Source organism: Hyperolius riggenbachi, chromosome 3 (genome assembly GCF_040937935.1).
Source record: "Hyperolius riggenbachi isolate aHypRig1 chromosome 3, aHypRig1.pri, whole genome shotgun sequence".
NCBI classification, from domain to species: domain Eukaryota; kingdom Metazoa; phylum Chordata; class Amphibia; order Anura; family Hyperoliidae; genus Hyperolius; species Hyperolius riggenbachi.
In genome coordinates this window covers 91,168,863-91,181,480 of record NC_090648.1, presented here as the reverse complement: position 1 = coordinate 91,181,480, position 12,618 = coordinate 91,168,863, and the positions used below count along the sequence as shown (strand labels likewise).

At 43.1% G+C, this 12,618-nt stretch overlaps 1 protein-coding gene across 5 annotated transcripts in view; it reads left to right on the top strand.

The window, feature by feature from the left end:
• Nucleotides 1-12,618, top strand: part of BRD4 (bromodomain containing 4) — a 128,041-nt gene that overhangs the window by 101,634 nt on the left and 13,789 nt on the right. For 4 of the 5 annotated variants that reach the window (XM_068274574.1, XM_068274573.1, XM_068274572.1 and 1 more), the window contains exons 12-16: nucleotides 6,637-6,747; nucleotides 7,995-8,047; nucleotides 9,415-9,709; nucleotides 10,093-10,749; nucleotides 11,311-11,420. In XM_068274574.1, coding sequence (XP_068130675.1) covers nucleotides 6,637-6,747; nucleotides 7,995-8,047; nucleotides 9,415-9,709; nucleotides 10,093-10,749; nucleotides 11,311-11,420 — 1,226 coding nt within the window. Of the gene's footprint in view, nucleotides 1-6,636; nucleotides 6,753-7,994; nucleotides 8,048-9,414; nucleotides 9,710-10,092; nucleotides 10,750-11,310; nucleotides 11,421-12,618 lie in introns of those variants that run through there. The other variant, XM_068274576.1, reaches the window with a different exon arrangement.

Below are 12,618 nucleotides of genomic sequence, written 5' to 3'. Positions count from 1 at the left end.
CTTATCAAAAATCTATTAATCCAGCATGTGGAGCAAATCAGTCCAGACACCCGAAATCTGATTGATATTTGGCTTGACAAACCTGTGCAGATAAATGAGCTTATACAGTGACTTCGTATTCGGCCCCCTTAAAGTTTTACACATTTTGTCACATTACTGCCACAAACATGAATCAATTTTATTGGAATTCCACGTCAAAGACCAATACACAGTGGTGTACACGTGAGAAGTGGAACGAAAATCGTACATCATTCCAAACATTTTTTACAGATCAATAACTGCAAAGTGGTGTGTGTGTGTTTAGTCGGCCCCCTGAGTCAATACTTTGTAGAACCACCTTTTTCTGCAATTACAGCTGCCAGTCTTTTAGAGTATGTCTCTACCAGCTTTGCACATCTAGAGACTGAAATCCTTGCCCATTCTTCCTTGCAAAACAGCTCCAGCTCCGTCCGATTAGATGGACAGCGTTTGTGAACAGCAGTTTTCAGATCTTGCCACAGATTCTCGATTGGATTTAGATCTGGACTTTGACTGGGCCATTCTAACACGATATGTTTTTTGTTTTAAACCATTCCATTGTTGCCCTGGCTTTTGGTTTACGGTCGTTGTCCTGCTGGAAGGTGAACCTCCGCCCCAGTCTCAAGTCTTTTGCAGACTCCAAGAGGTTTTCTTCCAAGATTGCCATGTATTTTTCTCCATTCATCTTCCCATTAACTCTGACCAGCTTCCCTGTCCCTGCTGAAGAGAAGCACCCCCAGAGCATGATGCTGCCACCACCATATTTGACAGCGGGGATGGTGTGTGTTCAGAGTGATGTGCAGTGTTAGTTTTCCGCCACATATAGCGTTTTGCATTTTGGCCAAAAAGTTCCATTTTGGTCTCATCTGACCAGAGCACCTTCTTTCACATGTTTGCTGCGTCCCCCACATGGCTTGTGGCAAACTGCAAACCAGACTTCTTATGCTTTTCTGTTCACAAAGACTTTATTCTTGCCACTCTTCCATAAAGGCCAACTTTGTGCAGTGCATGACTAATACTTGTCCTATGGACAGATTCCGCCACCTGAGCTGTAGATCTCTGCGGTTCGTCCAGAGTCACCATGGGCCTCTTGATTGCATTTCTGATCAGCGCTCTCCTTGTTCGGCCTGTGAGTTTAGGTGGACAGCCTTGTCTTGGTAGGTTTACAGTTGTGCCATACTCCTTCCATTTCTGAATGATCGCTTGAACAGTGCTCCGTGGGATGTTTAAAGCTTTGGAAATCTTTTTGTAGCCTAAGCCTGCTTTAAATTTCTCAATAACTTTATCCCTGACTTGTCTGGTGTGTTCTTTGGACACTTCATGGTGTTGTTGCTCCCAAGATTCTCTTAGACAACCTCTGAGGCTGTCACAGAGCAGCTGTATTTGTACTGACATTAGATTACACACAGGTGCACTCTATTTAGTCATTTGCACTCATCAGGCAATGTCTATGGGCAACTGACTAAACTCAGACCAAAGGGGGCTGAATAATTATGCACACCCCACTTTGCAGTTATTGATTTGTAAAAAATGTTTGGGATCATGTATGATTTTCATTCCACTTCTCACGTGTACACCACTTAGTATTGGTCTTTCACGTGGAATTCCAATAAAATTGATTTAGCCATCTTCTCCCCCAGCTACATTGGGGGAGAAGATGGCTAAACGGTTGGAGGAGATTTTAAACTAGGATCTGGGGGGAGGCGGGAGGATAAAGTCTCAATATGTAGACAAGATAAGGTAAAAAGACAGTGGGAGCCTAACATTATGGGGGGTGGAGAGGGGGGTGGAGACAGTGTAAAGATTAAGGAGGTTGGTAAAACTTCAAGTAGCCCATTTCGTGTAAACAAAATTGGTAAATGTGTTGGTAAAAATATAAAGTGCATGGTAACCAATGCTCGGAGCCTTGCAAATAAAATAGACGAACTAGAGTTCATTCTGAATGACAAAGGCTATGACATTGTGGGAATAACCGAGACATGGATGGATGAAAGCCATGACTGGATAGCTAATTAAAAAGGATACAATGTGTTTAGGAGGGATAGAACAGGGAAAAAAGGTGGAGGGGTTTGTCTCTTTGTTAAGAATTCTTTTACAGCTGTCCTCAACGATGAGATGGAGGAAGATTGCGAAGATGTGGAGTCCGTTTGGGTAAATATTCATGGTGGAAATAAAAGTTGCCAATTGCTTATTGGGGTATGCTACAGACCACCTCTTATTAATGAAGCTGCAGAACTGCGATTACTACAGCAGATTGAAAAAGCTGCAAGTAAAAACGAGGTCATAATTATGGGCGACTTCAACTTTCCAGACATTGACTGGGGTATTGAGGCTACCCATTCTGGTAAAAGCAGCAGATTTCTGGCAGCACTACAGGACAATTACTTGACTCAAATGGTAACGGAACCAACTAGGGGGAATGCGTTACTGGATCTGATCATTTCTAATAGACCAGATAATGTATCAAATGTGCAGGTTCAAGAACATTTGGGAAATAGTGATAACAACATGATAACGTTTGATCTGGTGACTGATAGGCCACGGGGCAGCGGGACCACTAAAACTATGAATTTTAGAAAAGCAAAGTTCAATCAAATTAGGCAGGCACTAAGTTTGGTGAACTGGGATAATGTACTACAAGGGGACGACACTGAAGGGAAATGGCAAGCTTTTAAACGTATTCTCAATCAATATTGTATTATGTATATCCCATATGGAAACAAAATGTCTAAGAATAAAAAAAGGCCTCTATGGATGAATAGAAAGGTTAGGGATAAAATGAAGAGGAAAAAGAATGCCTATAAGGTCCTAAAACAGGAGGGGACTGAGGCTGCACTAAGCAATTATAAGGAGTGCAATAAAATTGTAAAAAAGAAATTAGGCTGGCAAAGATCGAAGCTGAAAATCAAATCGCTAGGGATATCAAATCTAACCCAAAAAAGTTTTACAAGTACATCAACTCTAAAAAAAGAAAGGTTGACTGTATAGGAATCCTAAAGGATGAGGGTGGGAACTCAATGGTGGACGACCAAGGTAAGGCAGAGTTATTAAATGCTTTCTTTGCTTCTGTCTTCACAAAGGAAACAGCACTGTTGCAAATTACAGAGGCAGAAGAGTCTCAATCTTCTAACTGTAATATTAAATACTTAACGCAGGAAGAAGTAAAGGCAAGACTAAATAAATTAAAAATAGACAAGGCACCTGGCCCGGATGGCATGCATCCTCGGGTCCTAAGAGAATTAAGTTCAGTTATAGCTAAGCCCCTTTATCTTATCTTTTGTGACTCTCTTGCAACTAGCAGAGTCCCAGTGGATTGGCGTACAGCCCACGTTTTCCCATTATTTAAGAAGGGCAAAAAATCTGATCCAGGAAATTATAGACCTGTAAGCTTAACATCAGTTGTATGCAAACTATTTGAGGGGTTACTAAGAGATACTATACATGACTTCATAGTAAAAAATAATCTTATTTCTCAGCATCAACATGGGTTTACTAAAGACAGGTCCTGTTTGACTAACATGCTCAGCTTTTATGAGGTAGTGAATGCTAATATGGATATTGGGAATGCTGTAGATGTGATATACTTGGACTTTGCAAAGGCCTTCGACACTGTTCCCCACAGAAGTCTGGTGCAAAAGTTGAGGATGCAAGGACTGGGGAAGAGTTTGTGTGCATGGATAGGGAACTGGCTGATGGACAGAAAACAAAGAGTTGTGGTCAATGGATCGTACTCAAAATGGGAGACTGTTAGCAGTGGGGTCCCACAGGGGTCTGTACTGGGTCCAGTGCTCTTCAATTTATTTATTAATGACCTAGTAGATGCAATAGTGAGCAATGTTGCTATTTTTGCAGATGATACAAAATTGTGCAGAATCATCAACTCTCAGGAAGATAGTGTCATATTGCAACAGGATCTGGATAGGATGGCTATATGGGCACATACATGGCAGATGAAATTCAATGTTGACAAATGTAAAGTCATGCATTTTGGTCGTACCAATGGTCAAGCACCATACAAAATAAATGGGATACAGTTGGGAACATCAAACTTGGAGAAGGACTTAGGAGTACTCATCGACAACAAGTTAAATAATCGTACTCAATGCCAAGCCGCTGCAGCTAAAGCGAACAAAATTTTGGGATGCATTAAAAGGGAAATAAAAACTCGAGATGCTAGCATAATATTGCCCCTGTTTAACTCTCTAGTAAGGCCACATCTGGAATATGGAATTCAGTTCTGGGCACCACATTACAAAAAAGATATTGCAGTTTTAGAGCAGGTGCAGAGACGAGCTACAAAATTGATACGTGGGATGGAAGGTCTCGCTTACCAAGAAAGGTTAGATAAACTGGGTTTATTTAGTCTAGAGAAAAGACGCCTTAGAGGAGATCTAATTAACATGTATAAATACATTAGAGGGCAATATAATAGCTTGGCGGATGAGCTTTTTGTCCCTAGGCCTTCTCAAAGGACTAGAGGACATGAGCTGCGCATGGAGGAAAAACGTTTTAGCCATTTATTTAGGAAAGGGTTCTTTACAGTAAGAGTGGTTAAGATGTGGAATGCATTGCCACAGGAAGTCGTTATGGCAAACTCTATACCTGCATTTAAAGGGGGCTTAGATGCTTTCCTTGCGTTGAAAGACATCCATGGCTACAATTACTAGGTTATGCCTAATGATGTTGATCCAGGGATTTTATCTGATTGCCATCTGGAGTCAGGAAGGAATTTTTCCCATTTGGGGCTAATTGGACCATGCCTGGTGGGTTTTTTTTCGCCTTCCTCTGGATCAACAGGGGTATGTGGGGGACGGGCTGGAGTTGTACTTTGTACTGGTTGAACTCGATGGACGTATGTCTTTTTTCAGCCAAAATAACTATGTAACTATGATTCATGTTTGTGGCAGTACTGTGACAAAATGTGGAAAACTTCAAGGGGCCGAATACTTTTGCAAGCCACTGTATATGGACAGTACAGCATTACCCTCCCCAACGGGAATCTCGACCCAGACTCTGGGGAAAAGAAATACTGTGAGCGGTAATCCCAAGCCTTGCTCGGGAAACCGCCTGGCAGGTTGCTGCAGAGATGGCCGCACTTGATATGTACATCTCCGATCTCCCCAGCATCCAGTCAATCTCCTCCTCTCAGTCCCCCTCTGGTGAGATTGCCATTTGTCACGTGATGAGATGACAATCTCACCAGAGAACAGGCGAAAGACGTGCAGTGCTGGATCCTGGGGAGGGGAGTTCTCTGCAGGGGCTGCAGGAAATATCCCTGTGGTATGATTTTCTCCAGATTTTATTGTCTAATGCCTAATACACACGGTATGATTTTCCGTGTGATAGATAGATCCGATAGATAAAATCCGTCATGTCCGATATTGCTTCCGATCGTATCCGCACTCGATTTCTCGTAGCGGCCCTCACAGCCCATGCCATATGCCTGCAGCTGACTCTGTGCCCTCGCAGCCCATTCCATATGCCTGCAGCTGACTCTGTGCCCTCGCAGCCCATTCCATATGCCTGCAGCTGACTCTGTGCCCTCGCAGCCCATTCCATATGCCTGCAGCTGACTCTGTGCTCTCGCAGCCCATTCCATATGCCTGCAGCTGACTGTGCCCTCAGCCTATGCCATACGCCTACAGCTGACTTTGTGCCCTTAGCCTATGCCATACGCCCACAGCTGACTTTGTGCCCTCACAGCCCATGCCATATGCCTGCAGCTGACTCTCTGCCCTCACAGCTCATGCCATATGCCTGCAGCTGACTCTGTGCTCTCAGCCCATGCCATACGCTTACAGCTGACTTTGTGCCCTCAGCCTATGCCATAGCCTGCAGCTGACTTTGTGCCCTCAACCTATGCCATACGCCTGCAGCTGACTCTCTGCCCTCAGCCCATGCCATATGCCTGCAGCTGACTTTGTGCCCTCACAGCCCATGCCATATGCCTGCAGCTGACTCTCTGCCCTCAGCCTATGCTATACGCCGTACAGCTGACTCTGTGCTCCCACAGCCCATGCCATATGCCTGCAGCTGACTTTCTGCCCTCAGCCTATGCTATACGCCCTACAGCTGACTCTGTGCCCTCACAGCCCATGCCATATGCCTGCAGCTGACTCTCTGCCCTCAGCCTATGTTATACGCCCTACAGCTGACTCTGTGCCCTCACAGCCCATTCCATACGCTTGCAGCTGACTCTCTGTCCTCAGCCTATGCCATACGCCTACAGCTGACTCTTGAGTGTGCTTCCATTCCACAGGAGCAGTTCACAGGTAGTAGGTGTTTTGCTAGAAAAGCCCCCATATATAACTGTCATAGTTTCTCTTCCAGGGAAATGCGGTACTGGCCTTTGTAAACCGCATTTGACGATTATTAACCTGCGTTTGGTCTACTCTCCTTTTTTTTATTCTTTGTAAACACTTTGGTTTTACCTATTTCGGTTTGTGTGCGAATGAATTAATTTATTTGGAAATATTGAATCTTTAGCAATGATTGAAAATGATAGACATTGAATTGCAAACTAAGTGATGAACTGTGCTTAAACAGTGAAATGTTGTTGAATTTTTAGCAAACTGTTTAACGGATTAGTCACATGTGCTGATCTTGTCTCACTCACAGACAAAGTGGAGGCTCCTACGTCTGGCTCTGTTAAAGGGAAAGGTTTCTCCTCTTCAGAGTCTGAAAGTTCAAGTGAATCCAGCACATCGGAGAGTGAGGAGTCTGACCCAGGTTAGCCCAGTCTCTTGTGTAACAGTTTTCTTTTCTGTTGTTAACATTTGAGATCTGTACACAGCAAACCTCAGGGACCAACACAAACATGTCACACAACACAGACGTGAAATATAACATTACTGTTGCCTGAAGCTACTGTCAGGAGGCTGAATCCATAGTTGGATGATGTAATCTTTCTTGTCTTTCTGCCTTCTCCCTCATAATGTTTACTGTACTGTGTATCCGTCAAAAAAGCGCAGAGTTGTGCCAACGCATCATGACTCTTCATTCGGTAGGCAAATACTGGTAGTGTTGTTTTAGAGAAGGCATGGAAGGTTTAGTTGCAGAGGAGGGAAGAGGATTACTCTTAGGCTGTACATCCCTTTAGTTTTAGACTAGGTTTATATGATATTGTGAGGTGGTGGAAGGGATGGGGGGGAAGTAATTGGGTTAGGGGACGGCCTTGTAAAAAGTTTTGTTATGGTTAGGTATTTTTAATGTTGGTAAAAGTTAACATTGACTGCACATGTAAGGACCATTTGAAATTGGGTATCAGGAATAGTGTTGGTGTATGAAAGGGGAGGGGGGGCAGTGGCAAGTTAGATTTAGGCTAAGTGTTCATTTTATGTAATGGTAGGCTACAGGTAGAAAGGATATCGGTGTTGAATTACTAGACCGGGACACGGCAACCAGCAACTGGCATCAGCAGTGAGCACTGAAATTGGAAGGAAGCATGTGACTTCGCCGTTTTCATCTAGCACATTATTCCTGCACTAGTGACCTTAGCCTATTTAAAAACGGGCTCTAGGTCTGTCACAGGCGCATGTCAGCGTGCATGCACCGTCCACCCCTCCTGGCCCTGTCCTCCCCCGCAAGCCGCGCGTCATTCCCCCAGCTCAGTGTCTTGTCCCTGCACATGCCCACAGCGAAAAAACAAACACACAGGGACATGGTACGCAGAGGCTCTTGCCTATTATTATATAGGATTTAACTCTGCCTGCAGCCTCACACTGCGCCATTGGATCTAGAGGTTTGTTGTGGGAAATGCCTCCTTGCAGTCTGTTACCTCTGTATAGACTTGCTAGATGTCCCCTTCTTCCTGTACAATTTATTTAGTCAAGTCTCTTGCTCCTGTAACACGGTATTATTACCAGGGCCCTCTTCCCAAACCCATGTACAATACTACAACCAAAGACTGTCCATATTTGGTACTTTTATGGAAATTGTAACTTTAAACGCCTGCTGTGCTTTTCTCGACTTTCCAGATCCGACCCATAAGCCGAAGAAGAAGAGCCATTCGGGACGAGAATCCAGAAAGGTAAAATATTAGTCTTTATGCAAGAGAAACACTTGTATGAATTCATTATAAAAGTAAAATGTCATCGTCATGGAAGGGAAGAAATATTGACTTCTTTCTGTCCATGGACTCATTTTTGTAGTGATACAGTAGTCAAGTTATAGTAAGCGTGCTTTTCCATAAGTTTTATAAAAGTACTGGAGGGTTCTGGGCCAAAGCTGCCATTTGTTGCTTTAACCACTTTATCCACCATTACAGTATATCTGTCCGCTGTGACTTCATCTAAGCCACAAGGACGTAGATATACATCTTGTAGCAGTGCAGTGCAGTGCAGGATTGGGGTTGCTCCTGTGCAGACTTCCGGCACTATGTGATGCAGCACTAATTGGTGAACAGGAATTCTGTATAGGTTCTCTGAGCTAATGAGATTGATTTTTACCATTTAAAATACTTTTATTTTCTCAGTACATAGTGAAAAATACTCTGTAGCATGATTTCAGAATCCTATCTTCACCATAAATTGTGACAGGAACATAATCTAAGTTTTGTGATAAACGGTAAGAATAGCCAAACAAAATGTGTTTATCTACAGTAGCACTTTTATTTTTAAACTGGAGTTGGTAAATCTGAGAAATGTTTTTCTAATTTTTTTTCCTATTTTTTCCCCCATTAAAATTCATAGAAAACAAAATGATTTGGGGGGAAAAAGGGCATACAATGAAAGCCTAGTTTGCTTTGAAAAAACAATAAATATTTCATTTGTGTCATAAGTAGGGATAAAGTTATTGCTGATTAAATAAGGGCATAGCTAAACTGTCAAAACTGCTCTGGTCCATAAGTGGGAAACAAGGTCTGGATGCAAAGCGTTTAGGGGTATATTTCCACTTGCCACAAATCACAGCCTTTTACTGCACATGGTTTCTAACATGGAATTTCAGGCTATTGGTCAATAGGCTGCATCCAAATCGCATGCGGCCCCCCCAAAACAGTGCTGGCTGTAGTTATCTGCAACAGCACGGGTGCTGCGTCCAATTTGGAAACATGTGGAACCCTAAAGAATCTAATGCCTAGTACACACCATGCAATTTCCCGTCAGATGGTCAAATCAGTAATTTCCGACAGGGCCGATCTCATTTTTCTGAACGCTTTTGTATACAAGTGATCAGAAAAGCGATCGGGAAATCAGATCTGACCTGTCGGAAATTGAGTCGATTTGGTGGAAATCATTGCATGGTGTGTACCAGGCAAAAGTTGTCAGGCTTGCAGATGGCAAACATAGTTTGTCAAAGGATTTTACTGTGAAAAGATAATTGTGATCGGATAACGTAAAAACAAATTCAGCCATTGTTACTAATGGACTCTTTCTGACTTCTCTCCTCTACTTGCAGCATCACCATCCATCTCATCCTCCACAACAGCCTCTTGCCCCACCTCCTAATATTCATAAACTGCCCTCACCAAATCCTCCACCCTCTTATGTCCCACCCCCCAGCTTGGACACTTCTCACCCATCTCTTCACCACCCCCTTCACCCCGCCAATGTCTTTGAAGCAGTTAATGCTCATTATGGGCAGCCAGGTCTCCACATACCTCCTCCTGATCTTCCATCGCACCTCACGGGTGGTCAGCCAGAGCGGTGTTCCCCTCCTCATCTCAACCAGCACACCCTTGTTACTCCTCCAGGTAAGATTTCTTTGCTTTTGTTTCCTGACACAAGGGCCCATATGCAATTAACTTTTTAACCTGAGTTTTCTCCTAGGAGATATTTTTTCATGTTCGATTTATGATAACTATTCAAGAGTTTGCAATGGAAAAAGTACCAAAAGTAGGTGACAAACTATCAAAATTATTTTGAGTATTTTCTTTCTTTCTGCTGGTTTAAAAGGCATTTTATTGGCAAATTTAAAAATATCACCTGGGAGAAAACTAAGGAGAAAAAGTGAATTGCATATAGGCCAAGTAATGCCAAGGTGTGGTGTAGAGACTTGGCTGGTGAAAAAAATGTGTAATTTTTTTTTTAATTACCATTTCTCGCACTAATTCTAATTAATATTCTTTTTTTGCAGCTCTTCATAATGCTATGCCTCAGCAACCCTCTCGCCCTTCCAATCGTGCTGCAGCCCTTCCTCCTAAACCTGTTCGACCTCCATCTGCCTCGCCTCCTCCAGCACAGACTCATCATCCAGCTCCTCTTCATTCCCACCACCATCTTTCACAGCCTCCCCATGCAATCCTAGAAGATGATGGCCCCCCTTCCCCAAATAGTGGTCTCTCTCCTTCCCCTATTCAGGTCCTAGGTCCTGCCCAAATGGCGGTTTATCTGCAGCAGCTTCAGAAGTCCCAGCAGCCTCCTGTGCAATCTCCTCTGCAGGCGCTTCTCCCGTCTGTCAAAGTTCAGAACCAGGCACCAGTGACTGCACCTTCTCAGACTATGCGACTCCTTCAGAATCTGCCTTACCCTTCTCCTTCCTCTTCTGTTAGTTCTGCCCCTCCCCCTGCTCCAGCTTCATCCCATGTCCATCAGCTACAGACACCCCCTACAATTTCCCAACAGCCAGCTGGACAGGCTCCACCCCCTCCCCAACAGCAGCACCCAACGCTGCAAAGTACATTGACTGCTTCCCACCCGCAACTTGTGCAGCACCAGCAGTCTAAACTGCAGCAAGTGATACAGCATCATCATCCGTCACCGCGGCAGCAAAAGACAGAGACGTACCCTGGAGGTGAGGGGGAGGGGTGTGGTTATATGCTTATCTTTGGGAGTGGGTTAAAGAGAACCAGAGATGAAGCACCCTCTTGTATTTTACCTTATAAATCAGTGGGAACATGATAGTAAACATCTAATCTGCTCTTTGTTTCATTGTTCTCTGTTTAATCTGACTGTTATCACCTCTGATAAGAATCCCGGACTGAGCACTCAGGCTGCTCAGTCTAGCTTTGCTACGGAAAGAGTATAGCTGAGTCTGTCTTCTGTGGTGTCTTTTCAAGCCCAAGCCTGCCCCCTTGTGGCTGTGCTATAATGACTCAGCAATAATCATTCCCAGCAAAGCCAGATTGAATGCTCAGTCTGGGATTCTTATGACTGCTGATAACAGACACTTTTAGCAGTGAGGATGAAACAGAGAGCATGGTAAGTGTTTTCTCTAATGTTCTTACTGATATGTATGGTAAAATACACAAGGGTGCTTCGTCTCTGGTTCCCTTTAAATGAAAGAAGTGGCCTCTGTATATAATAACTATATCTGTTAACAGGGTTTTTGTGTGTTTTTTTTTATTTTTTTTAGGTCATTTACGAGAGGCTCAATCTCCTCTCCTCCTTCATTCGCCTCAGGTTCCTCCATTTGCAGGCCTTTCCCACCCCTCATCACCGCAGGCCATACACCCCAAGAAGCAGGTAAAGGCCATTTGTGTGCGCTTTGTGCCAGTCATAGTTAACCGTTTAGGGTTTAATGGCATATGGTGTGAAGTGAAATTCACAGTACAGAAAGTCCCCTTCTTACACATTACTCCAGCTACAATTTTTCACAGATACAAACAAAATTGTCACCATGTACAAAATACAGTTTTTTGGGGGGTTTTTTTGTAACGGTACAATAGTTAAATACAAATCCTTTAGCAGCTTCAATAGTTATCTCGTTTGAGAGTAGTGCTCTGCTTTTGACCTCAGTCAGCTGCACTGGTTGTGCTGTAAATTCTTGGAATGTTTTGATGCCTCGGTTATTGTCTCACACTTGTCCCCTAGTGACAAGTAGCCATAAATACACATTTCAGCAGTACTAATTGGGAGCAAGGAAATGTAACAAATAAGAAATGAAAAATAAGTGCAAAACAACCAAAAACAGTGTAAAGAGTAACTGGAGAGTAACTTGTTTGTAAGTCAGGGACCGCCTGAAGCTGGTAAAGTTGCTTTTCTGCAGTCTAGTGTTCAGTCTATTATTTTCCCCCAATGGTATATTTTATTTTTAACCAAAGGATTCATGTTTTCATATTGTTGTCTCCTAAAAGGGGAAAACATAAATAATTGAATATATGAAATCTGAATGTCTACTTTTTTTTATCTTGAAGTTCCCCAAACTTGTTGATTTTGTAAGCAGAATAGTGTATTGCTTTACTGCAATGGCATCTGATCGAGTGGCATTTGTTGCTGTCTCACTAACGCAGGAGATTACTTCCTGAATGGACAGGAAGTGAAGGGAGCTCTCACAGGTGAAAACACAGGACAGCAACAACAATCAAAAATAAGTGTTAAACCCGTCCTGCTCTAGCTAAAATTTTAAAAACAAAACTCCTGGAATTTTTGTACAAAGTTTTTCTGTTTATTCCTGCAGAGAAGGCAGTTCAGGCTGAAGAATTCTTGTCACCTGGTATTATTAATTGATGTGTACATCTGCTTTGGTTGTTGATCCCTGACCTACTTGTTACATCATGGCAAAAAGTGTTAGATTAGTTATTTATTAACAACATATAGAAGAATGCAATCAATTATTCAGGATACTCACTATTACATTAATTATCCTGGTTTCAGCATCAGAATACCTTCTTATACCTATATATTGCTGTATATTGGTTTATAGCTCCGCCCTCCTAGTGCT